Source organism: Panicum virgatum, chromosome 3N (assembly GCF_016808335.1).
Source record: "Panicum virgatum strain AP13 chromosome 3N, P.virgatum_v5, whole genome shotgun sequence".
Classification (NCBI taxonomy): domain Eukaryota; kingdom Viridiplantae; phylum Streptophyta; class Magnoliopsida; order Poales; family Poaceae; genus Panicum; species Panicum virgatum.
This window is the reverse complement of record NC_053147.1, coordinates 33,566,426-33,593,221: the sequence shown is the minus strand read 5'-3', so window position 1 is coordinate 33,593,221 and position 26,796 is coordinate 33,566,426. Positions and strand designations below refer to the sequence as shown.

The 26,796-nt window shown below is 47.3% G+C and overlaps 2 protein-coding genes across 4 annotated transcripts; one reads left to right on the top strand and one right to left on the bottom strand.

Annotated features, from left to right (window-relative positions):
- Positions 1-1,776: 1,776 nt before the first annotated feature.
- Positions 1,777-21,554, bottom strand: LOC120665773 (cation-chloride cotransporter 1). 2 transcript variants are annotated; one of them, XM_039945446.1, is made up of 14 exons: positions 21,411-21,554; positions 21,046-21,236; positions 19,855-20,004; positions 19,595-19,673; positions 19,124-19,215; positions 18,705-18,819; positions 18,345-18,445; positions 17,356-17,417; positions 16,357-16,605; positions 16,164-16,278; positions 5,962-6,156; positions 3,834-4,234; positions 3,412-3,573; positions 1,777-3,339 (listed from the first exon to the last, which is right to left on the bottom strand). In XM_039945446.1, exons 2-14 carry the CDS (start codon positions 21,222-21,224, stop codon positions 2,240-2,242), a joined length of 3,000 nt encoding a protein of 999 aa, XP_039801380.1. In that variant the 5' UTR covers positions 21,225-21,236; positions 21,411-21,554; the 3' UTR covers positions 1,777-2,239. The 2 variants fall into 2 exon arrangements, with proteins under 2 accessions (XP_039801380.1, XP_039801381.1); XM_039945447.1 differs by lacking the exon at positions 21,411-21,554 and having other exon boundaries at positions 19,595-19,665.
- A 2,105-nt stretch (positions 21,555-23,659) lies between these two features.
- LOC120665772 lies at positions 23,660-25,129 on the top strand. Of its 2 annotated transcripts, none has more exons than XM_039945444.1 (3): positions 23,660-23,903; positions 24,010-24,134; positions 24,935-25,129. In XM_039945444.1, the coding sequence occupies exons 1-3, from the start codon at positions 23,763-23,765 to the stop codon at positions 25,029-25,031; spliced, it is 363 nt and encodes a 120-aa protein (XP_039801378.1). In that variant the 5' UTR covers positions 23,660-23,762; the 3' UTR covers positions 25,032-25,129. The 2 variants fall into 2 exon arrangements, 1 of the variants encoding a protein (XP_039801378.1); XR_005671326.1 differs by having other exon boundaries at positions 23,663-23,903; positions 23,982-24,134.
- The last annotated feature ends 1,667 nt before the right edge of the window (positions 25,130-26,796 follow it).

The window sequence follows — 26,796 nt, the reverse complement described above, 5'->3', positions numbered from 1 at the left end:
CTGCGTAGTCAGCGGGAGACAATTTTGGTCATTTCACGTTCCTTTACAATTAATCTGAATCAATAAAGAAAAAGTGTATTTTCATCCCTTAAATATTGCAAAAGTATGACATTCATCCCTCATATTTTGTTTTGGTGCAAATCAACTCTTTAACTAACTAAAATGGTGCATTTATCATCCCACCTTAATTTAACAATAGTTTAGTGTCATATAATATTGGTTTCCATGATTTAAATAGCGAGCTATCGAATTTAGTGTTTCCATATTCTGGACGCTATTGCCGCTATAGCGGCGCTATGGCCGCGCTATAGCGGCAGCTACACGCAGTAGCGTTAGCTTGCTGTGTTCCAAATAGCGCGCGATAGCGGCGCTATGGCCGCGCTATAGCGCGCTATTTGTTAAGTGGTCTGCAAATTATCATAAGAAATGAGCTAATCGGCAAATTATCATAAAAAACGCAAATTATCATAAGAAATGATCAAATCGACAATTTTGCCAATAGCGTATGGATAGCGCGCTATGGCACTAAATGCGTTTAGCGGCGCTATAGCGCGCAATAGCGCAAAAAAGTGAAATTGCGTCGCGGCGTTTGCTTTGGCGCGCTATAGCGCGCGCTATTTTTTTCGTGGATTGGTTTATAGGCTTGTAATTATCTTACTAATCGTGTCCTAGCCACTAATGTTAAGCCAATCACTATAATAATTCGATGTGAATCTGGTAAGTTAATTTTTCGAATAAAATTTTTATGGGTACCTAATTTAGAGGATTTACTGATTTTTAGATATTATATCTTCAACTCAGCATATTATATTGCTAAGCTGAGATTAGTCAAATGATTGCGTGGTATAAACCATTATTAGATTGCACTAAGCTATTGTTAAACTATTGTTAAACTAAGGTGAGATGATAAATGCACCAGTTTAATTAGTTAGTTAAGGAGTTGATTTGCACAAAATAAAATATAAGGGATGATTGTTACACTTTTGTAATACTTCATGGATAAAAATACACTTTTTTCAATAAATAATAGGCTTTAGTGCCTTGGGGCAAATTACACTGATTGAAGGGTGTTTCTAGGCAAAGAGATATTTTTTACGGCTAGTTAATCAGCAAGGGAACATATCTGGTATAAATCACGATCTTCGTGAAACCCCGTGCAAACCACGGCAAAAAAATCGTCTAAATTCACCAAAAAAATAACACATGTAGATGATATAATGATACACAACATTGTAAAATATTCTGTCCAAACTCGCATCTCACAAACAAAGTCAAGTTTGGACAAGATATTTTACATAATTATGTATCATCATATTATCTACATGTGTTATTTTTTTGTGAATTTATGACTTTTTTGTCGTGGTTGGCACGGGTTTTCACGAAGGTTGTGTTTTCCACCAAATATGTTCCCCATCAGTAAACCTAGCAAATCAGCTGTAAAAGTTTTAGCTCAAAATTATATACGATTAGAATCCGGCCCTTTTAAGACCCAACCCTTAAATTCTCCAGACCAAATTCTAAGATTCTTTACCACCCCTAAAAGTATATGGTAATCATGATAACTAATTTCATTGCCTGATAATTACAAGCACACCATCAGATTCAACAAAACTTATTAGAAAGAAAAATAGTTCCAATATATTGGAAATTACCCCAGTAAAAAATAGTAGGGAGAAAGATGGTTCAATATATAAAAAATTGAACCGATAAAATAAGTAATACAGCTCATTGAGCAATGCTTAGGCATGAATTTAGTATCATAAACACTAAACAGTCGAGACAACACGTGCAAAATTCATTTGCGAATTTCTATCGCAGGTTTGCCCATTTCAACAACTGGTACATCAGTCTCACAGAAGTATACAAATGATGCAAAGAAAATACCCAACACAAATGTTTCAGTGAGAAGGGTTTGCATTTCTATCGTCTAGCCAACATGTAAGTAGTATGTTACTAGATGGAGAGTGTTTGTATGAATATAGCTACAAAATTTGTAAGAATCAAAGCTCGCTATGTGGATCTTTCGAGTCCAGAAAAGAATGAAGACACTGGAGTTCAGTAGTTCACAAACCCAGTAAGCGAACAACAGCTCTGAACAGCTAACATCTCATCTGATGGTAGCCCTCAAGGTGAGGGCTTGTGATTTCAGTAGTAGAATCTGCACTTGAATCTTGTGTATCCAGTCTGCTACAACAGCACAACCACCAAATGGTACTAGAATCTCCAAGTGTATATCTAATTATGTGAAAAATGTGACAACATCTCTTGTGTATCCCCTAACTATTAACATGCGTGGGACATTCTCTACAAGTAAATCCATGTACTCCATGTAGAAATACGAAGGATGATTTAGTGGTGGTGGGGGCAAGCTCACAAGCACCACGGCTGCCATTCTGGAGTACCTGAGTATCGTGGAGTTCAACTTCAACATTGTGTACAGGAACTTGTCAACCTTCTGCTCATTCACAACGACTTGCCTCCCATTCTCCATTAGCGGCTGCCTTTCTCTTTGTGCAGTTTCCTTCATCTCATCAAGGTACGTCCTGATCCTTTGCTGTGCGCTTGTGTAAGCCTCATGGGAGTCATCCTGCTGAGCGCCAGTGCTGCTGCTCTCCATGTGTGATTCCCATGATTTCATAGTCACAACGATGACCTCAGCTTGCATCCTAAGATCATACAAGAACTTTTTGACATCCGCCTTCAGCTCCTCTGCATCAGTGTCCTCTTCGGATATGCAGAAGACTTGGATCTTACAGCTCTCAAAGCTCTCCTTTGTGAGCAGGAGCTGTGACAGAAGAAGCATCAATCCTCCATCTCTTACAATCCAGTAAAGGTCAATAGTCCCGTACTGTCGCTGGTACTCATTAGGCCACTCATCGAGCCCCTTCACAATGACTACTGCCTTGTTAGCAATAATGCAATCATTTATTATGCTGACAAAGGTTGACGGTATCTGTGTCAAATTCTCACGTCGCCAGATCTCAGGGTACCGCATCACAACAATGTTTGGCTTCAAGTTTCCTAGGCCCATGGTCTGCACAATGCTACGGAAACCATCAGACATAGTGGGAGCCACAATGATCTCCGCAACACCCTCACAGCGTTTGTAGTCAATGTAAGCATCCAGTTGACGGCATGCAGTCTTGGCATCCTCTGCCAGTTCATGATAATCACCATCCATTATTGAGACAAAAATTGACATACCACGGCCCTTCTTCTTCATACAATTAGCAAAATCTGCAAGTTTCGGATGACAAGGAACATTTTCCGGAAGTTTACCCCATGGACGGCAGAATATCAAAGGAATGGGGTACCAATTCTTAGGATGGACTTGGTTTGCTGCGGAAAGGACCAAAAGTTACAAAAATGCAAAGTATGATTATGTATTGGCAAAGCTGTAATCAAGCATACCTCCAAGTGACCTGAGACTTCGGAGCGCCAACTGAAAGTATGCACTCTTGAACCCATCCCCCCAGTCTCCAGCCTTCCCTTTTATGCTCACATAGTAATAGATGAGGCTTGCAAGGGCAAGGGAGACAACAGTGAAAGACCATGAGATCAGAAACATGATCACTGAAAATTGAGAGAAAGATCCATGTAAGCAATCATAATTATAATTTTTATAATACAGTTATCGGCGTGTTTTAGTTAGATGTGCGCTAGTGTAAAACACAATAAGCGATACTCATGTACCGGTGAAGAGAAGGTTGGATTCAAAACAATAAAAGTGAATGAAGTCTTGAATCAAACTAATGCTATAACTCGAGTATTACAACAGTTTGTGCTGAATCATCATAAAACAAAATAAATGATAAAAGAATTATGAGCCATACCAACACAAAGCAATGCACCAACAAGTGAAAGGCTCCAATGGTGAAATTTCCATCGAGGGCGCCAACTAGGAGCATCAAGGAGGTCAAGCAAAAAACATGACAGGTTCACACCAGCATAGCACAGAAGAAAAAACATTGTGATAGTGGGTGTAATTAGATCCAAGTTTCCAATAACCACACAGCAAACACAGATGAATGCTGTGAATAAAGTGGCTGCATGGGGTTCAGATCCCTCAGAAACTTTGAAGTAATTAAGAACTGGAAGAATATCATCGTTCGCTATTGCTGCAAGTAACCTTGGAGCCCCTGTCAGACTCTGAAGAGCTGCACCTAAAGTGGACAGAATAATACCAATGTAAATCACTGCAGGAGCAGGCCAAGCCACTGTAGCAGTAAGAAGCCTGCAAGTGTTAAGGGTATTTATGAGCTGATTGTGCAAGCAACAAGAAACTGTGTAACAGCTGGAGTGCCTTACAGTACTACAGCGATGCTGCTAGAATGTAGATCCAAGACAATAGTTAATAAGGAAAAAAAATATTCAAGACTTACAGAACAAGATAGTTGATCATAAAAGGTATAGAAGCCAATAGCATTTGCTGGCATTTGTTTATATTAGGGGGTGTTTAGTTGGTGAAAAAGTTTGGGTTTGGGTACTGTAGCACATTTCGTTGTTACTTGACAATTAATGTCCAATCATGGATTAATTAACATCATTAGATTCATCTCGTATGAATCAGTTAAACTGTGTAATTAGTTATTTTTTCCAACTACATTTAATGCTCCATGCATGTGTTTGAAAGCTTGATTTGACAGCTAATGTGCAAACAAAATTGAGAACTAAACGCTGCCTTAGTTCTAGACAAACAATGGTACTTGTAAAGCATTCTGATGTAAAGCACCCTAAACAGGTTTATGTAACAGTAACCATACTTGAACAATTCACTAACTAAAAACACTTCTGTACAAAACACATACAGCCAAAAGCAAGTTGTCGGTGTTTTTAACCACCGGCTAGTGATTCTCGTGGATTGCGCGTTTAGGGACGGATGGTATGCACGAAGACACAAGGATTATACTGGTTCGGGCCGCTCGAAAGCGTAATACCCTATTTCCAGTTCACCGCAGCCCGTGTATCATGCATTAGCTTGCAGTATGGGGATACAAACGGGCGAGAGAGGGACCGGCGTCCCAAGTCTCTAGTGTGGGAGTTATTGTGTTGATCTAGCATCTGGTCGGGACAGCGCAGGAGCTCTGGTTGGGTCACGATGTCCAGGCCAGTGAGGTGTGTTCTTGTGCATGTGTGGAGAAAAATCTTAGAGAGAGCTCCCCCGGCGGGGGCGTCTCCTCCCTTTTATACGTCAAGGGAGGGCACGGCGTACAGTAGAGAGAGAGAGAGAGAGAGAGTCAATCCCGCCGTGGCCCCCTGTGGGCCCATTGTCGCCGTCCTCCTCATCCACGGGCGGACTCGTCCCGTCGCGCGGTTCGCGAGGCGGTGGACGTGGAGTCGTCCTTGTTGCACGGCGGCACGCCCCTACTCTGCGCCTACTACGTCGTAGGCTATGATGGGGGCGCGCGCCACTATTCGCTGCGTCAGGGCACGTCTCGTCGTCTGTCAACCCACGCCGCTTGTCAGCCTCCATGCGATGCGAGTCGTGGTGGGCCCGTCTCTCGGTCGGGCGCGCTCCCTTCAGCAGGGGACTGGTCGGGCGAGGCGAAGCCTCCTCCTCTGGTCGGGCGAGGCGGAGCCCCTACCTTTAGTCGGGTGAGACGGATTCCTTCCAAGGGAGTAAAGTGCCTTGGTCAGGACCAAAGCACCTTTACGAGACAAGCCGCTTATTCGCTAATCCCACTCTCCGGGTATCCCTAATATTGATACCCGACACAAGTGATGGCTGCAAGTAAGCCCTTATGTCCTTTTTCTATATTGTCACAAGAATTACGCAACATGACCATAATTATCCTTTTTGGCCACAAATTCCCATTGACTTGAACTTGATGAAATAACTAAGAAATATATTTATGCTCTGATAGCATCATGAACTACAGGGCCAAATTTATCAAACCCCTTAAAAAAACACATTATCAGCAACTGGAGAAGAACTAGTATGTAGTACTAAAAAGCAGATACCTATCAGTTAGAAGCTCCTCCCTTGTGGCCAAGGCTCCAAATAGAAGCACAGAAAACAGGTACATAGCAGTTGTTGTAAGAGTTGCAGATAATGTGCCGATTGGTATTGAACGTTGTGTATCTTTCAGTGAGGCAGATCGGTTTGAGCCAGCCATAATTCCAGTGACTGCTGGGAAAAAGAGACCCACCAAAGCACTGAAACACAAAATAAAAGGTTACCAAGATGATTAAAAAAAACTCAAACACGTAGGAGAACTGTGTCACTGCATGAAGATGAACAACAGAGATTGGTTTACATCTGCACTAGCAGTTTTAGTTTGTCAGACCCGTTACAAATGAATTTTCACATACACAAGGAAATATGTAAAACACAGTCAAAATGCACCAAAGGTTCACTTAGGCAAACCTTGTCACAGTTGTCATCTAGTTGTGAATATAGGGCAGATGGAATTATTAAATAAGGGGACATGAACCGTGGTGAGCTTCTTTCTGATAACAAGCAATCCTGAAGTCCTGCTTAACCTATTAGAATTTGGAGTTATTACCAACTAGTATCACTTTGACGAGTTATGTTTCCTACAAATGTGCCATCAGGAACAGGACAAACCATGTTAGCATGTATTTATCATGTGGTCCCTTTTAAGGAATTCAATGTCCATGCCAAATGATCCCATCAGTTCAACCTATTTTTGTTGGATAGATTACAATTACTCAGATAATTCTAAACATCATGTGCTTTGGAAACTCTAACAAATCTACAGACCCACATTGCAACAGAAGAACATAAAAAAAATTGTGAGAAGAAACACATGACCCAATTATTTTATACGTCTTGCAGAAAATCACCTAAGATCGAGTCGAGTATTTTCCTTATTAACAGTAAAGAACAGAATATCTGCTCCAACTCAGCCCACATTGACACTCAGCACTATGGTGGTAACAGTGTGCTCAAGCCTTCCAGGAACTGAAGCAGCACCTCACCTCACTGCCAGTATTGGTGGCTCTAGAGCCAGGTGAGACGCTGTTTTTGTATCTTGCTGCGTCTGCAGAGGCGGTCAGCATGGTGCTAGTGGCCGAGAGGACGGAGCAAGCTCGCCAGGGGGACACCAGGGTCCCCCCGGCCAAGGATGGTGAGCCGGACCACGGACATGGGGGTCCGGCAGCTACTCCTCTGTCTGAAGGTCCGAACCCCGGACAAGGGGGTCCGGAGGAGCCTCGACCCAGTGGGAACCCAGAACTGCTGGGGACCCAAAGACCTTACGTGGTGGACAAAGGCGAGCCAGACCCGGTGGCCAGGGTCCGGACCATCCAGAAGCCAGTCTACTATGTCAGCGAAATCCTCCACGAGGCAAATGCCAGGTATCTTGAGACGCATAAACTTATCTATGACATACTTATTGCGTCCAGAAAACTGCGCCACTATTTTCAGGCACACAGAGTTGTCGTAGTGACCTCTTATCCGCTGAGAGCGATCCTGCACAACTCAAACGCCACGGGCAACATCGCCAAGTGGGCAGCAGAGTTGGCTGAGTTCCAGCTGAACTTCCAGCCCCACCATGCAGTCAAACGCCAAATCCTGGCTGATTTCATAGCAGAATGGACCCCTTCCTCAAGCAATTCTGGGGGTCCGGACCTCAACGCCGGACCCCCGGAGCTAGAAGTCAGGACACCAGTCTTCACCGAGCCCCACTGGACACTCTTCTTCGACGGATCCATCCGCAAGCGGTGGGCTGGAGCTGGTGTGGTCCTCATCGACCCAAACGGAGATCAGCTTAATTACATGGTGCACCTTGAGTTCAAGGCCACCAACAACATGGCAGAGGACGAAGCTTTGATCTTTAGCCTGACAGAAGCCGTATCTCTGGGGGTCCGGCAGCTCCTGGTGAAGGGAGATTCTCAGCTGATCATCAAGCAGGTCTAGGGGAATTGCAGCTGCAACAATCCCCAGCTCGCGGTATACCTCATTCACGTGAGGAAGCTCGAGAAGGACTTCGACGCCTTGGAAGTGCAACATGTTCCCCGCGAATTCAACTCAGCAGCAGATGATCTCTCCGTGAAAGCATCTACATGGGCACCCGTGCCCGAGGGCGTCTTCGAAAGACGGTTGCTGAGACCTACCGCCCAGCCTGCCGAACTGGGTGAAGGGGATCAAGCTAGCACCTCGAAGCTAGCGGTTCCGGCGGCATTCCATCCGTTGTGCCCGGCCAGGGTTGTGTGCGCTGTTGAGGACCCTGGAGACCTCATTGAGCCACTCCCACCTACTCAGGGAGGTCCCGATGCATGGATCTCCGAGATCCGGGACTACCTAAAAGACAATATACTTCCTGATGACGATGTGTCTGCTGAGCGCATATTACGATTGGCTAAACGCTACGCGGTGGTAGAAGGGGATCTCTACCGCCGTGGCGCCAATGGTATCCTCATGCGGTGCAGCATTTCCCAGGAAGAGGGCCGCGAGTTGCTCGCGGAGATCCATTGATGCGAGTGTAGAAGTCATTCCTCATCTCGCACGCTTGTTGGTAAGGCCTTTCGGTATGGCTTCTACTGGCCGACAGTACTTCAAGATGCAGCTGAGCTGGTAAGGTCCTGCAAAGCATGCCAGTTCTCTGCAAAGCAAATACACACACCGGCTCAAACTCTTCAAATGATCCCGCCCTCATGGTCATTTGCCGTATGGGGCGTGGATATCCTGGGGCCGTTCCCCCGAGCCGTCGGCGGGTACCGGTTGCTCTACGTCGCCATTGACAAATTCACAAAATGGCCGGAGGTTACCCCTGTGGTGAACATTACCAAAAAAATCAGCAGTCGTATTCCTCAAGTCCATTGTGTGCAGATTTGGCGTCCCAAGCCGCATCATCGCGGACAACGGGACCCAATTCAAAAGCAGACTCTTCCAAGAGTACAGCGAGGACATCGGCATCCAGCTATGCTTTGCGTCCGTGGCACATCCCCGCAGCAATGGACAGGTCGAGAGAGCGAATGCAGAGGTCCTTAGGGGACTCAAGACCCGCACCTATAACTGCTTGAAGAAACATAGTGCAAAATGGGTTGATGAGCTTCCGTGCGTGCTATAAGGCAACCAGACCACACCCAGCCGAGCCACCGGGAAGACCCCACTCTTCCTGGTCTACGGGGCTGAAGCATGCCTTTCCCCGGAAATTCACCTGGGCTCACCACGGGTCCAGACTTTTGACGAATCCATGCAGGAACAACTGCGGCGTGACAATGTGGACTTCGTTGACGAACGAAGGTGGCGAGCAGCAATCCGAAATGCACGCTACAACCAGGCGCTCAGGTGTTATCATCAACGGTTCGTGCACAGTAGGGAGCTCCGGGCAGGGGACCTCGTCCTAAGGCAGATCCTGAACCGAGCAGGGCTCCACAAACTCCCCCCAGCTGGGAGGGTCCCTTCAAGGTTATAGAAATATGCCGGCACGGATGCGTTCGCCTTGCCACAGAAGAAGGGGTGCCGCTACCCAACCCATGAAACATAGAGCATCTGCGTAAGTTTTACGCTTAGACAGAGCAGGAAATGAATTTTTCCATTGTAATAAGATAGGATCAGCGTGCAGTCCAGAGCGGTGGGGGTCCGTCCTCGTAAACCCGGCCTCTGGCATCCATCGCACCATCGGCTACCATTAACGCGCGGCCCAGAGCGGTAGAGGTCCGCCCTCATAAACTCGGCCTCTGGCATCCATCGCGCAAGCCATGTATATCAAGTTGCAAAGGAAAGATTTGCTCCCAGTTCTGTCTGTGTCAAAATTTTATTTCGCATTTCGATTCTCGAGCTATTCCCTTTCTAACCCCAGCGCGGACTTCCACTCTTGTCGCTACAGCTAAGATCTGTTTGCCGGACTGCCGTACAGGTCCGAACCCCCTTGCTGCTGGGAAAGGGGTTTGGACCCCTAGGGACCTGCTCTGGAGAGGGGGTGCTTGTTTCCTGAGGTGGTCCAGAGTCCTGTGTAGCCGCTTAGCCGGTTCCGTGCCCAAAACCTACACGCTCCACCACCCTGTAACGAGTGCTCTAGTACCCGGAGCTGGGTAATTAGGGGCTCGGACCTCGTTATAGCTCAAGGGTTGGCTTCCTAAGTCCTACACCACTTGTTTCCTAGAGTGGTCCGGAGCCTTGTGTAGCGGCTTAGCCTGGTTCCGTACCCTAAGCCTACACACTCTACCACTCTGTAACAAGCATCGTGCTGCCTGGACCTGCGTATCCGGAGCTCCAGACCTCATACTAGCTTGGGGGCCGGTCCAGAATAGGTCCCGCGGGCCTGCTACTAAGCTTTGACTTTGAGAGATATGTAGGTTAAGCCTTGACTGGTGGTAGCTAGCCTCAAACCATTGAGCCTATCTACCAGGGGGCCCTGGCATCCACTTTAAGCCTTCATGCAGATCGAGGTCCAGTCTCGGTGGTAGACAGACTCAAACAACTGAGCCTGTCTCCCAGGGGGCCCGGAGCGTTCGCTTTGAGCCCAGATACCAAGGATCGATTCTGCATGCGTCAAACAGCTAAGTTGCAGTATCATTACTACCATCCCAGCGAGTTTGATTTTCCACTCTGTAGTTTTTTTTCTACTATTCAGGGAATAAGTCGCTCGTTTGACTTGCAATCTGTGCTACACCTATGCCCAAGAACACTTGTTCAACCTCATAGGGGGGTCCGGAGCGTCTTCTCGGCTCGGATGTCAGATAGGTTTTAACAACTGAACCAATCTAACAGGGGGCCAGGGTGCCGGGGTGCTGCATACCGCAAAGCAGAGCAACTGACAAACAGCTAAGTTGAAATTTCTTCTATTAAAATTTCAACAAGTACAATGTTTTTGCATAACACAAAAAAACAAAAGTTCTACTAAGGTGATGGTCCAGCTCAGGAATCTGCAGGCTCCCGCTTGAAATAAACAGCTACAAAGTCGACGACCTCCCGCACGCTTTCCCGAGCCGAGGCTTCCGTCTCCGCCACTGGACCATCGACGACGGGGGCTAGCGAGATGGCAGGATCGTGGCTCCGGAGGCAAGTCAAAATGTACTCCGCCACCATCCGGCACAGCTCACGGCCTTCGGCTTCAAGGTGGCCAACGAGGACCTGCTCCAGGCGCCGGAGTCTCTCTGAAGCAGAGTCCAGCACCGGGAAGGCGTCAACAATTGAAGCTGGCGGCTCCGCCACTTAGATTGGACTCATTTCAAGTGGCACCAGATCTGAGCTTGCTTCGCCCGCCCAATCTATGATTCGCTGAGCCCCCATGCGCTGGTCCTCCTGCAGCTTCCGGGCTGCCTCCTGGACCGCCTCCTGCACCTGGGCATCCAGTGCCGCCTGAGCCGCCTCCAGCTGGCGGGTCTTCTCCTGGAGCGAGGCCTCCTTCCGCGCCGCTGACTCCTTCAGGGTCTTAAGAGACCCGCACTGGCGCGCAAGGGCCTGCTCCATGCTGGTGGTGAGGGATTCCCGCCGTGCAAGGGACTTCCTCTCCTCCTCGAGGTCCATCTCGGCAACAGCCTGCTGGCTGGCGGTCTCCTGCAGCTCCTGGCGCCATCGATGCAGGGACTCAGAGAGTTTGTCGAGCTCCTACTTGCGGACCTCGAGTCCCTGGCTGCGAGACTCGAGCTCGGATCGCTGGGCCGCAAGGCTGGCCTCCTCCTTGGCAATAGCCTCCTCCCGCAGCTCCAGGGCTTTCTCCCGTCACGCCGCCGCGAGCTCCCAGTCGAACACCTTCCGGAACCCTTTCCTGTAGGACTCAAGGTCGGCCTCAAGCTCGGACCGGGCGGTGGCAGCACAGGAGGCTTCGGCCTTCGTGTGCTCCTCCAGGCGGATGTGCCAGTCGCCGAGACGCTGACGCTCGCTCTCTAGAGCTGCCCACTCCCGCCGGAATGCTGCCTCGGCGGTAGAAGTCGCCTCTTCTATCGTCCGCCGGACCCGGACCAGCACCCGGGGGAGGGGATACACATCCTCCTCTGGGAGACCCTGCAAAAGCCGCCTACCAGAGACCACCTCTAGCTCTTCCTCTGCTGCAGGTTGGGAGCTGGGGGTGGGGACATCTGGCACAGACGTTGGGCCCTCGGGTACCGAGGTGCTCGTCGTTGCTGCGTCCGCTGCCGCTGTGCTTGCCGTCGCCAAGCCCGGTGTCGGCGCGTCTGCCGCCGTAGCCGGGGCCTCGGGGACCACCGCGTCGTTCGTTGCTGCGCCTGGCACTAGCGCATCCGCCGCCGCCGCGTTGGGCGCCATCGGGTTAGCGGAGGTCGCCGCACCCGAGGTTCCTACATCCGTCGTCGCTTCCGCCGTTGCCGCCGAGGCACCGGTCGCCTGGACCCCCGTTGACGAGCCAGCGGCGGCGGAAGAGCTGCTTGGGCGAAAGACCCTGGCGAACGAAGAGAAGCTCTTCAGCAAAAAGCGAAGCACCGGGAATAAAGGGAGTGAACGGAAGAACACTTACCCCGAACCGCCAGGCTTCCAGCGTCCACGGAGGCTGGGCGACCGCTGCTGCCCTGGTGGTGGCGGTGGTGGTGGAGGTTGTTGCTGTTGTTGCTCCTGCTACTGCTGCCGCCGAGGAGAGGCACGATCCGTCGGCGGTGGTGGCGGCGCAGCTACTCCAGGGGTTCCGCGTGAGCCGGGGGCCCGGGAGCTACCCTGGCCCGCATCCTCAGCGGCCCTCTGACGCTTTGCGGCGGGCTCCTCAGCGGCCCTGTCGCTACGGTGCAACCTGCGCCGGCTCACCTCCTCTGGCGATGCGCCGGAGCTGCTTCGGGCCTGGCTGGGACCGCTCGCGGCGGAGCTACCAGCCACGGCCTGCTTGCCCTTGGCAGAAGGGCCAGACCCCGCGGCGCTCGACACGGCCTGTTCCTCGGACACACCGGGGATCCGGATCCCACGGTCCGGGTTGCCCCCAGTTTGGCGCGGCAGAATGGCCAGCACCGCAATCCTCAGGCTTGAGTCCTCGCAGAGAGGAACGACACCCTGAGGAATGATCAGGTGCTCCGGGACGAAGATCTCCCCCGTCACCGCCCGCACCACGACCTCCAGGCCTTCCTGGGTCAGATCGCTGTCCTCCCCGCGGTGGGTCCTGCTGTAGTCTTGGGGCCCGGTGAAGCTCCAGGCAAGACGCGGCCGCCGATTCAGAGGGGCGATCCGGCGCTTCAGGTAGTCCCCGAGCACATGCAGCGAGGTGAGGCCGCCCTCCGCCAGCGAGGTGAGCCAAACGCCGGCGGCAGGGACGGCTTGGCGCTCCAGGACTGGCGGTCGGAGGCGGGTCCCTCGATCGGCATGGCGAGGCGCTCATTGGCTTCGGTGGTGGCGATCACCCATTCCTTGCGCCAATCCTCCCACTTTCCGCCAGTAAGCCCGGGGATGTAGGGCGTCTGCAGATCGCTCTTTGTCTGGAAGTAGTACGGCCCCACTTTATCCTTGCTCTTCCCGGACTTCACCAGGACGAAGAAGTGGCGGAAGAGAATGACGCAGGGCCGCACCCCCACGAACATCTCGCATAGGTGGACGAAGATCGACGTCAGTAGGATGGAGTGGGGCGTGAGATGCTGGAGCTGGAGGCCGAAATCCTCCAGCAGCAGCAGGAAAAACGAAGAAATCGACAGCCTCACGCCGGTGGAAATGTGCGAAATAAACAGCACAAATTCCCCGGCACGCAGATCGCCGAGAGGAACCGAGCCTGCTCGAATTCCCCAAGCGGTCTCCTGTGGACTCCACCCAAGCAGGCGGCGCACCATGTTCAGTTCCGCCTCGGTTTGGAAACGACGGGGACGAACGAGAGACGCCATCTTGCTGTGGAGGCGAGGAACAATCTGCGCAGAAGAGCAAGGGGCGAGCAGGCTCGAAGGTAAAAGGGCGCAAAGATTGGAAGGAAGAAGGCGAATGCGGAAAAGTAACCGCGGCATGCGGTTCAGCCTCTTATGAAGCCTGATCCATTCGGTGCGTCCCGGAACCGTCGCTGGAAGCCAAGCGACGCTCACGCCTGGTGTTAGCCGCCCAGTCCATGACAAGGGGGCCAGGCCTGCCTGTCAGGAGAGGTGGGTAACAAACGAAGGTGTGAAATGGCGGGATTCGAACCGTCGCGCGCGCGCGGAGCGAGGCAGAAGCCGAACCGACGCGCCTGTACGAGCGCTGACAGGGTCAGTCCTTTCGGGAACCGCGCTGGCGGAAAAGAATTCCTTTTACCCCGACGGCAGTAGTACCGAGCGGCGTACGCGTGACTAGGCGCACCACTGTGCGTGGGGGCCTTGAGTTAGTGAGCCGTTGCGACGTGATGGGCCAGTAGGGAACCCAGTGGATGGACAAAGCCGGACAAAACACCTGCAGCGCGCACAGTCTAACGCTGGAGGCTTCAAATTATGCAGAGCTAGATCACAGTAGTGGCCCCACCTGCGGGTTCGTAGCCTTTCCCGAGGTGGGCCCGGGGGCCACTATCGGTACCCTGTAGCAGGGATACCCACTCCTACTGCAGCAAGGCAGGACTCGCGTAGTCATCCATAACTACGCCCTAAGGGGCGGAGCAGCCGGGCCCCAGGGGTCCGGCTCTTACCTCACCGGGCCAACGGCCCCGGACCCGTTCCCCGCTCTGGGAACGGGTCCGGTGACGCCACGTGTCCCTGAGGAAGGGAAGCTCCGCGCCAACAGCCGAGGGCTCGGACCCCCCATATGGGTCCGGGACCTCCCCACGTCCGTCCGGACCTCCCACACACGTAGAACCAATATACCGCCGGGGCGGCGTCCGAGGGCGCCACGTGTCCCGCAGGCGCAGGCGCTGGCGCGAGTCTTCCGCTGGAAGACTCGCCCACCCACCGCATTCAATGCGGGTGGTTGAGGCGTGCTCTGCCGCCGCAGCACGCGGGGCAGCTTTTGTTAGGCCTCACTGTAGACCGCATATTACCGAGGTACACAGTGCAGCCGCATCCGCGCAGAGCCCGTCTGCCGCATTAAATGGATACGACGACACGGCACCCTTTCATCATACCGCCTACGCCGCAAGCTACACGGCCCGTTTAGCTACGCGGCAGGCTACGGCAAGCTACGTCCTGGCGCCGTTTCGACAAGACAGGAAGATTCCCACGGCCAAAGTAAGGAAATCCAGGAATGAGATCTCCGTCGCCTGCAACGCTATAATGTCTGTACAATATGTTATTTTATACTACATCGCTGGGCCCATCTGTCGGGGACCCAACGGCTATATACACTCCTCCCTTGAGGTATAAAAGGGAGGAGTACGTGAAACCAGGCCAGGCCAAGGGAAGGCAGACACAACACAAGCTCGGATTCACTCCGAACAATCCCGTTCTCAACCTCTTGAGAGCACAAGCAATATAACACACAGTGGACGTAGGGTATTACGCTCCGGCGGCCCGAACCACTCTAAACCTGCTGTGTTCATCGTGTTCTTGCATCTAGATTGGACTAATCCTAGCTATCCCCCGAGTTCATTCTCCCTCAGGGCTTAGGCGGGTGCATTCTGCCACCCGGCTGTGGGTTTGCACACCACGACAGGTTCAAAGCATGGAACCTTCTTAGAACAAAGCCCTAGGGGAGTCTTCCCCCATGGTCGAGTTTTTAGAATGCACATTAAGACCTGAGCTCTCTCACAATCATAACCTGAGGCGGCCATGCAGCGGGCAATGGTCGTTCCGACTAGGGTTCGAAGTGTGGCACCTTCTTAGAACAAAGCCCTGGGGGAGTCTGCCCCCATGGTCGAGTTTTTAGAACGCACATTAAGGCCTGAGCTGAGCTCTCACACAATCATAACATGAGGCGGCCATGCAGCGGGCAATGGTGCAAAGGTAGAGAGATGCATAGGATGATGAATAGTCAGGGACGGAGCTGCATGCAGCCACCGGGGTCGCCAGACCCCGATGAAATTCGCCAAAATCAATGGAAATCACTGTTTAGCACTGTTCATCCATGTGGCCGACCCCAGCATTTAATGCATCCAAGCCCAGCGGCTTTCTCATCTGGCTCATATAGGCAGTGAGGCAAGCAATTGGGGGATACTTGGTCCAGCTTTAGAGGAATTTCAATGACACATTGGTTCCAAATGATTACCACAATACAAATCAACAGCAACATTGAAGCCAAGGGTCAAGTGCCAAGATTACTGAAAGTTCATAGGGTTTAGTGAAGTTATACAAACTCTAGGGGAGCATGCTGAAATTACTTGTAATTTCCCTATGGAAAAAGAAGTCTGTTCAATTTTGAGACAGTAAAAACTTACTTGAAATCCCAATATATTGATCCACTTGGATCAGGAACACCAGCATTGTTTGTACGTTGATAATCTGAGCCCCAATTATCTTTAAATGTGGTTATACTCAACCCAGTGATTCCCTCTACATGACGAAGTCAACAGTAAAATTCAGCACCCAGTGATGAAAACATAGCATAATGGCAAGAACTAGGGTACTTACTTGGAGCATTATGCCTTGGTGCAATGAAGACACCAAGATAGATGCACAGTAGCGAAAATAGAACTGGTATTAAAAAAGCAGGTGCAACCTTGTTGATGATTTTGACACCACCAAAGACAATAAAGCATAGCAGTATGGTTACAATCACACCATACACTTGAAGATCGTGTAAGCTGGGTGTTGAAATAGTAGATGTACCAGCAGTTTCTGTACCATTTACTAGTGTATTGTTAACAACTGTCACACTTTCTGCATTTTGAAACAGGTACAAGTTAGTTCAACAAAAATCAGAAGCAGAAAGTTAAAGTAAATTAATTAGTAGTATATCTTTCATCTCTCCTATTTCTCACCATCAAACTAATTAGCTAACATTGTTTATATTGTTGCATGTCATAAGTGATCAATGACGAAGGGCATGATCATGATTGCAAGATAGGCTCTTTTGCGACTGCCATGACAGACATGCCAACAATTAACATATTTGCTTGCATGCATGCAATCAACAGAGAAAAATGGTGAGCTAATTCCTGTATGTGTTCATCTTAGTTACAAGACAAGTGTCTGAGACGTAGTAAAACATGGCACGTACATAACAAGGCATTCGCATCTTGTCTACACACAGCAACTAAGGAGCTTATAACATCAAGAGTACAGCACACCAGGAAATTAACATACATGTGCTAATGTCTTAGAAAGAAGAGAGTGGTATGTATGGATATTTAACTAAAAAATGTTGAAGCGAGAAAATGCAAAAAAAGCTAAACAAGAGAAAGGATCATTGAAATTACATGCTTGCCTTATATTTCACAAGGGAGAATGTGCTAATGTTTACATGACTACCACATCATAAACTGCAAACATGCTGACACAGATGCTATTTTTGTCGCAACTCGCAACTAAGGCCTAAAGCACATGAGCCACACTCGAAAATATAAAAAGGTAAGATCACCAATTCTATTCACAAACTAAGCATACTGATTCAAATCAATTGTAACTTACTTTGGAAAAGTCCAGCAGAAGGAACAGCATCGAGAAAAGTTTCTACAGCCCCAAGCACATACCTGAAAAAGACCAAATAAGTTTCCAATGCAGAGATGGTTCAAAAAAAAGTTTCCAATGCAGAGGTGAGCGATACTCATGTATGAATGCACCCCAAAAAAAGTAGCAAATTATTCAAAAAATCTATATTATTTGAAGTTCCATTGAGCATTAGAAAATATAACAATTGTACTCGCATTGTTTCCCCATCTATCTCCCATCCAGACACTTGCAACTGGACATACTACTCTGACTGCAGACTTGTGTGGATCTATCAGACAGTTGAGCTGATCCAATTGTTGACCAGTAGAAGGTACAGCAACATAGCCTGTTAGTCCTAAGCAAGTTGGATAGGCTAGAGATGAAACCCAACAAAAGCCAAAAGGGAGAATAAAATGTATAAGATGTAGTAGTAGCTATCATAGTAGTATTACGGAACTGATAGCCTAGGTGGTTCACAGATGTGGATTGCTGATTCCTACACTCTTATCCAAAGATGGTTCTTTGGGTGTATTCCAATCTTTAAGTCTAATTACTGCCATCTCCCATGTCAGGTGGGTTTCATCTACATAAGAGTGTTTTTTTTTACATTGGTTCACCATCTAATTGAAACCCTCCATTACAATGTGTCATAACAACATAGGCTGGGTTCCGTCTATGTTGAAACTTGAAACAATATGAGGCGTAACAAGAGTTCACTATTCTTTTACTATAATAATACATTATATCTACTGCATGCCATCTAGAAGAGGCATATGATACCTCCTATACAGCAGGTGCAGAAAGGATGCACAAACATCATTAATACTCCCTCTGTTCTGTTTTATATGATGCTGGTTAGCTCAAATTCGAGCTAAGCAACGTCAAATAAAAGAGTACGGAGGGAGTAGCAGAAACATGAAGAAAAGTGAAAACAACCTCAATTAATGGCGGTAATGGTGTATACTTACATGGATCCAGCAACTGCATTCCCAAGGAAGAAGCATAGCCCAATACTAACTCCAACTTCAGGACCAAGTGCACGGCCTATAAGATAATATGGCCCACCACCCTACGGATCATTCAAAATGCAAAACAGTTTTCAGTGCTAGTTTATTTTGGTTGCACCTTAAAGCATCTGAATGAGATCTCAAAGTATTTTGTCCCATCACTGAATCACGATTGAAGTTGCCCCCCCCCCCCCCCAAACACACACACACAAGAGAATTTTCTCCACATCCCACAAATGGTATGAGAAGCAAAGAAGACAGTAAAAAAGGCAGAACAACACAATTTTAAGAATTGGCAGATAGTGCGAATACTCAACATACCTTCATTGCTCCATTAGTTGCAATGGCACTTAATGATATTCCAGTTAAAAATGTGCAAGCGCCACAAAATGAAACTAAAACAAGCGATTGCCATACACCTGCCATACCTACAATCCTACAAAAAGGAGGGGAAGAGTTGGTCAAGTTTATCTGAGAAGTATCGGTTTGTTTTTTAGTAGTGTATGAGGCAAGCATCGCAATGAAACACCACTTATACCTTATCTGAATTGTTGGAGAGGATAAAAAAAGGGATTAATACTCTGATAAGTCAAAGCAAGTACTGGTACTTATATACAGTTTTCTACAATATTATTTTGATTTGGTTCTACTGAGGGGTATGACCAGCAGAGCAAACTAACTTTTTGCAGAAACAATGTATTGATCAGCAACAACAAAAGTAAGTTGGCATGATACCTTACCAGGTAAAACGGATATAATAAATGATTCCCAAGATATTCTGCAAGCATGGAACAAAGACACCCATCATGGTGCCGAACTTAGGTCCAGTTTCCTGTTCAAACAAAAAGAGCAATCTGTTCAGTGATATAGGTTGTCACTTGTACAATATGTCCAAATAAACAAATAAATAGACACACATAACAAATAAAGCAACAATTGGCAACAACATTGAAGATCAGACATGCATGAACCAACTGATATTCCAAACAAACTCAAATGTTTCAATCAACCAGCTCTTTGTGCTTGAATACATTGAATAATCACATGAGGCAAACAATTTCTCATCCTGAACTTCACATTAGATGTCGAAGTATACATCACACATGCCCTATGATTACTAGTGTTGCTAATTGCTAATTTTCATCATTGTCCAAAATAAGAGCAATGACCTTTCAAACAGATGGCAGAAAAATGTTCGAATGTAATATAACCTTGGGGCGTCCAATGGTAATTGCTACATCCTCACCATCCCTAGGACTTGAAGGGGCCTGAATCTGTTCTCCTGTCATGCTGTTCAGATTCAATCAGATGCTGATACCATGAAATCATGAAATAGAATCAACAGTTCAAACAATCTTCAGGGTGCAGATGTTAAACACTAATCAAAACTTTCAGCTTGTAATAAAAGAAACATGCATCAAGATTTAGTTTAAGCGAAAATCATTAAAGACTAAAGAATGATTGATCGTACCTCTTGAGGCCCAATATATTTACAAGAGAATCAAAACCAAATAGCTCTAGCTTTGAATCCCCTTGAGATCCACCGGATGTAGCATGATCATCAGGAGAACCTTCTCGCATGCTTGGATCGATAGTTAGATTAGCATCAGGTTTAAGGTTCCTGTCACGCATAAAAGAGTGTGTTCATACACATAGCACCTGGACAACTTGCATTCTACAAAATTCTCTTGTATTTATTATTCTCACAAGACACATTTAAATGTCATTTTTTGTTGAAACTATATCTAGATTATGTGCCGTGGGACATCCAAACAGCAAAAGAGGGACACCAGCAGGTTTAATGCCTGCATGTACAGATATAAAAGAAAATAAGAAAACGAAAAGAACATGTCTAGTGATAACTGATAACCATTTCTTCAGAATTATTCAGAGCATGCAAGGTTGAGGGTATATGCCAAGCGGCTACCAACAAAAGCTGAAATCGACAGAAGGAAAAACACAGTATTATTTTTCAAGTCTTAAGAGCTGGCATCCAACACTCTACCCCAAAACTCAAATATACAGCAACAAGCTTACCGTGGCTTGACATAAAGGCATGATCTATGACTAAAACTTCAAAAATATAATAGGACAAAGAAATGGCTAGAATTAACTACCACTAACGACCTAAGCATTGTACCAATAGAAGCCAGCATTATGACAATACCTCACTATGTTTAACAGCAACCAGTAATGGTCCCAATTTTGAACCTAAACAATAATTTCAGCAACAGTCAAACACTACAGATTTCAATAATGGTAGCATTGCAGTTGCAGATGCCCCCAAAACAGATAGGACAGGCATGGATCTCACAGCCTCGCTCGTAGTGCCCACAGCTCAAAATAGAAAGCCAAGAGCAACCCAAAGCCCAAAATAGTAGTTTCAGTGTTCCTTAACACCCCAGAGCAGCCCATAAATCTTAACTTCCGATACTCCCACTCCATTGAGTACGCTCCACAGTTCACTGATACTCTGCGATTGCTAGTTTAAACACCGCATTTTGCTAAACAACGCATGTCCAAGACAATGCACGCACTAATTTGCCGAAACTATGCTAGTGCTCCACGCAGAAATACGCTCTCTACTCAGTACAATCCATGTTCGATCCGCTAGCGCATGACACAACCAAATGCTCGCGCAACACACAAATGTATGCATCACCTCGGAGGCTGGGGCGTCACGACGGCCTCGATGGAGGCGGCGGAGGATGACCCCGGCTCCATGGAGGTCATCTGGATGACGGCGCGGTCGCTCGACCCGACAGGCCGGTATCGCCGCCCGTTCAGCGGCGTGGGCACCGGCAGCGCGTCGTCCGCCTCCTCGATCCCACCGTTCTCCATCCCTCCGGGACGCTGCGGAATACACGGAAACTGATCACGGTGAGATCCAAGGTTTCACGACCACGCACGCCGACCAACCCTCACGGCCGACGTCGGATCCAGATCCGAGGCGGCACGTGCTAGCCGGAGGAGCGAGGAGGGAGCGGGCGGGGGGAGCGAGGCGAGGTCTTCGGATGCTTTGCTTACCTGGGAGGAGGAGGTGGGAGGTGACTCGGTGGTGGTGGTGGTGGAAATAGTCGCCGGCGGGCGGCTGTGCGACGGCGGCGATGAGGAAACGGAGACAAGGGGGCAACGGTCAGGGAGTAAAGGTATGAAACTGGGTTTACTTCGTTCTCTTTTTTGCGCCCTGGTCCCTTTGCGAATGCAGAATTGCCAGTTTTAGCCTAACCGTTTGCTTCTGCTCGAGGTTTGAGTGCTTGACCATCTAGAAATGTTGCGGCTAAAGTGGCAGACTACTACAGCACTAAAATAAAAATACTCTCGTTAAATTAATGTCGTTTGACTTTTTCAACCTCAAATTTGACCACTCGTTTTATTGTGAAATATCCTTTTTTGTGGGGCTTGCTCTATAAGTTCTAACATTGATGTTTGCAAAACGGAAACTGATCACGGTGAGATCCAAGGTCTTCGGATGCTTGCTACGGAGGAGGAGGTGGGAGGTGGATCGGTGGTGGTGGTGGTGGAGGAATAGTCGCCGGCGGGCGGCTGTTGCGACGGCGGCGATGAGGAAACGGAGACAAGGGGGGCAACGGTCAGAGGGAGTAAAGTGTAAAGGTATGAAACTGGGTTTACTTCGTTCTCTGCTTTTTGCGCCCTGGTCCCTTTGCGAATGCAGAATTGCCAGTTTTAGCCTAACCGTTTGCTTCTGCTCGAGGTTTGAGTGCTTTGACCATCTAGAAATGTTGCGGCTAAATGTGGCAGACTACTACAGCACTAAAATAAAAAATACTCCCTCCGTTCTAAATTATATGTCGTTTGACTTTTTTCAACCTCAAATTTGACCACTCGTTTTATTCAAAAATTTGTGTAAAATATCACTTTTTTTTGTTGTGGCTTGCTTTATCAATATAAGTATTTCAAAAATAACTTAAATTTGATTATGTTTGCACAAATTTTTTGGAGAAAATTGGATGTATACCATTAAAAAATCCAAAGTTTAGAAAAATATCATTCAAAGATTGAGTTACAGATTTTTACCATCAAAAGATTGCTCCGTTTTTCCTTTTAGCATTCACGTTAACTGAGCGTTAACTATACCGATAGAAAAAGAACCCGAAATCTCGGGTTGGGGCGGATCTTATCTTTACCCACGGCCACCGCGGGGCTCCGGAAAGCAACACGAGCTGCCAAACAAGGCAGCTGACCAGTCCAAGGCAGCCAGACCAGGGTAGCTCCCACGGGAGTGGACAGGCCAGAAGCTGGCCCGTGGCCCAAAGCAAGCAGGCAGCCTGCACGGGGTCGCGTCCAGCAGCTACAGAGCAAGCAGCGCGCCCAGCAGGGGTTCACCACGCAGCCCGTTAGCGCACAACCGCACACGGTGAAGCAGTAACGCATGGTTTGTGAACTTTTTTTCGGGTTTTGGATAATCTGTTGGGTTTCGGGTATCCGCGGATTTCGGTTTTGGGGATGGATTTTCACCCGAATCGGTGTTCGGGGCGGGTTCGGATTTTAAATTCGGATTTCGGGTTTGGGTGCCCAGACACTCCACCCTACCCGAACCCGACCCGTTGTCATCCTTACGTCCAAGGGTGGCGCAGCTTCGGCTTCGCTTGCACCTTGAACGCCCCGCATCCACGGGCGCAGAGGAGAGCTTGAGTTACAGATACACCTACGTCTCGGCTCCTGGCCTTGGGTGCAATATGCGTGATGCGTGAGTTTAGGCTGGGTCAAGGCGACAGGGCGTGAGTTTTTGTTTTTTCTTAACGCCAGTTAACGTCGATGGTATGGAGAAACAACGGAGCAATCTTTTGATGGTAAAAATCTGCAACTCAATCTTTAGATGGTATTTTTCTAAACTTCGGATCTTTCAATGGTACACGTCCAATTTTCCCAATTTTTTGAATAAGACGAGTGGTCAAACTTGATGTCAAAAAAGTCAAACGACTTATAATTTGAAACAGAGGAAGTACTAAATTTAACTAATTTAAATGTTGGAGAAATCTCCAGTGAAAATACTACAAAATTTTTGCACACTTAGTTTTCTATAGAATTGGCGAATATGTCTCAATTTCTATAGCTTAACACCATTTTCGGTTCTTATTGTGGAGAGCGAAAGAAAACATGTGAAGAAACACCTAATTTGAATATTTGGCGATTGTTTTGCGGGCCTTGAACAATATTCATAATAGGCTATAATGTTCATAACAGACTATAATGTTCAAAATGTCTGCAAGCGTAATGTTCAAAATGGAATTACATATATCTATTTCATGTGATCTACATAAGTCCCTCGTGTCGCCCTCCGAGCCTGCACGCAGCGGAGCCGCCGCCTGCCTTGCCCTCGGCCGCTGCCTCCTTGCTCGACCGCCGCATAGCCCCATGCAAAGCGTCGCCCGCGCGGCCGCCGCGGCGAGTTCCCCCCACACCGTGGCCGCCGGATTCCTCCTCCGCCGCCCAACAGAGAAGGGAGAAGGGGGAACGCAGGGGGAAAACGCGCCAAGGTTCATGTGCGCACTTCTGGTATGCCTTCTTCCTTCTTTGATTCTTCGATTCTTCATGTGCGCACTGCAATTCTTGTACCGTCTCGCATGGCCCCAGCTGGATTTGTCGATTCCATTTCGACCAGATCGAGGCGGCGACGGCCGACGAGGGCAATCTCGACCTCAGCAGCAGCGTGTCAACATGCTTGCCTCCAAGATCTGCCTCTGATGCGTACAACTCTGCCACCACCGTTCATGATATTCTCCTCGGGTTCTCCCCCCCCCCCCCCCCCCCCCCCCCCCCCCGTATCCAGTTAATGGGCTAATTTTCTCCTATTAGATCTCTTCCCGCCTCGTATTTGTATCTAAACTTGCTGGTCGCTGCTATTGTGCCAAATTTAATTTTCCAAGAGCTTGCTAGTCTGAGTTACATTCTTCATTAGATTTGAATTATTTGATGCTGTCACAATACTTAGTTTCTGGAGACAGTAAGTTGTTTATATCGAATGGCTATACGTGTCCCTCAATCAGATTGTTTTTTCGTGAGGAGGTAGGCTCATTCAGTTTTGTTGTTGCTAACTAAAGTAACACTTGGCATTTGTATAATCTCACTTGCAAATCAGTATGTATGTAATCTCTTGCCAGTAAAGACTTTTGCTCTTAAATTTTTGCACGCTTGTACTTCTAGAGTAGAACTCTGTCTTCATTACGGTTTTGACGTCAGTATGCTAAGAGGTACATCTATGCTTGCTGCTTATTAGTTCCACCAGGAGTGATGGCCAAACTATTTGCTTGCTGCATTGATTGTTATTAGCTCTGTTCTCTTAGAAATAAACTTCTAGCTCATTTATGTCTAAACTGATTGGCCAATACATAGTTGTTATCTCAGAAACAACTTCTAGATGATTTACATGGCTGTAAGAATAACATGTAGGTATGTAACCAAACACATTAGTTTCAGACATGGAAGCCTTCAGTGTGTTGTAGGCCAGTAGCAATGGTTCTTGTCATCTTCTGATTGGACCATGTTGAATCCTAGTTACTGCTCATCATTGTCTTGTTTACCTGCAGGCTGGAAGGACAAGGGACTAATGCGATGCAAATATATCACATCATGTACTTATGGCGTTTAGCTGATTGTAGCCTTTTTGTTATGTATAAATGCTGATTGTAGCCTTTTTGTTATGTATAAATGTTGTGTACATGTAAGCTATTGTGTACTGTGTACTGCTATTATTATTAATCTATTTCTCTATTTCTATTAAACTGGGATGCAATGCATTTAATGGGCTTGGCCCATATAAAGATCAATTGTAAATTCGCAAATAACAATTAGGCCAAAAATAAAAAAAAACCTAGATCTCATTGGGTTTTGTTGGGCTTACTACATGGGCTTTGTTGGGCTATTCATAGTTTTGTGACAAATCAAATTGTCACAATTGGTCTGCCACGTCATATCCTAATTATCGCCACGTCATGTGTGGATAGAATTTTGTGATGTTTTCTGTCCTGCGTGGAATTCGCTTAGTCAGCCATGGCATTGATTTTGTGACGTTTTTTGGGCTCGGTAGTGACGAAAATCAAGTGTCACAAATTAGTGACACCGCAAGGATGGTCACAAAATTTGTGGACAAAAAAATATGTTTTCGTCACAGTATACATTTTATGACCCACATTAGCGCGACGAATGTATTTTCGTCACCTGAGCGTCACAAAATGCAAAACGTAACGAAAATAACCATTTCTGTGATATAAATGGAACGTCGCCTAAAGTCAAATCTCTTGTAGTGACAATTTTGACCTTTTATTTTAAAAAAATATATTTATAGAAAAGTGATATACATAAACTTTTATGAAAGTGTTTTTCAAGTAAAATCTATTCATGTAATTTTTATATTTGTAAACTCAACAATTTAAAAGTTATTGATGATTTATATTCCCAATGTTTGACCCAAACCTTGTCCAAAACGATTTCCTTTACCAATACGGAGGGAGTATATGCTTTTTTGTAACTTTTCTCGAAATTGTGTTTCTGCGCTATATTAAATATAAAAATCAGTTACCTAAAAATCTCCCCCCCCCCCAAAAAAAATCAAATTTTGAGACGTTTCTTCCTATAAAAAATTTAAATTTTCAATTATGTGTTATGTACTTTTGAAATTAATAAAGAAGTATTTCCATGTGCTACCTTCAGATCTGAGATCTCCTTATGGTCATTATATTTAATTTAATTAGTGTAATAATCAATTGTGCTTTTGCTGATTGGTGCGACAGCAGGATGATTAAGTACATGGTCAAAAGATAGTGGAAGCTAACCGTATGGTACTAGACAACTAGCCAATGCGTCAAAGAGTCCTCACAAGAGAAGGCTAGTATCAATCTATAGTGTGATCGAGAAAACCAGAAACGAATGTCTGTAGTTGTGTTTCATTGTTTGTTCAAAACTCGATCAAATCACAAATCAGTTTGAGCATGTGACATTGTGTTCAACTAGCCTCCAAGTATGGCAAGCAAAGGCGCAAATAATTATCTTCCCTTAATTAAAATTAATTGTTTTTACACATGCAAGCAAAAGTACCGATGAGAATATGAGCGTTGATTATGTTTTTTTTCCTTTTCTTACTAAGCACATGTGATCTCAAAGAGCCTCTTTCAGCTATATGTCCAGCACTGCTAGAAAATCCCTCATATGTATCGGGCGGAAACCCTCAGTTTGTACCGATCGCCCACCCGGTACCGTGTGGCCGGTACTAAGTGCATCGTCACTTAGTACCGGTCAGGCCGCTCGGTACTAAAAGTGCACGTGCATGCCACGCAGGCACGGCAGGTGGAGCTATTTAGTACCGGTCGGTAACTAAATGTCTTTTTTTTCTTTTCTATTTTTTCATTTTTTGGGTTTCAACTAATTCGTATTCATATACATTTGTGTATTC

Bases quoted from the DNA above. Each gene is read 5' to 3' on its own strand.
- LOC120665773 (XM_039945446.1), bottom strand. From the start codon at position 21,224: ATGGAGAACGGTGGGATCGAGGAGGCGGACGACGCGCTGCCGGTGCCC. The intron at 3,574-3,833 runs GTATGGCTCATA...CTCAATTTTCAG, and splicing joins TGGTGCATTGCTTTGTGTTG to TGATCATGTTTCTGATCTCA. The intron at 3,340-3,411 runs GTATGCTTGATT...TCCTTTCCGCAG, and splicing joins AAGTCTCAGGTCACTTGGAG to CAAACCAAGTCCATCCTAAG.
- LOC120665772 (XM_039945444.1), top strand. From the start codon at position 23,763: ATGCAAAGCGTCGCCCGCGCGGCCGCCGCGGCGAGTTCCCCCCACACC. The intron at 23,904-24,009 runs GTATGCCTTCTT...CATTTCGACCAG, and splicing joins GGTTCATGTGCGCACTTCTG to ATCGAGGCGGCGACGGCCGA. The intron at 24,135-24,934 runs GTTCTCCCCCCC...GTTTACCTGCAG, and splicing joins GTTCATGATATTCTCCTCGG to GCTGGAAGGACAAGGGACTA.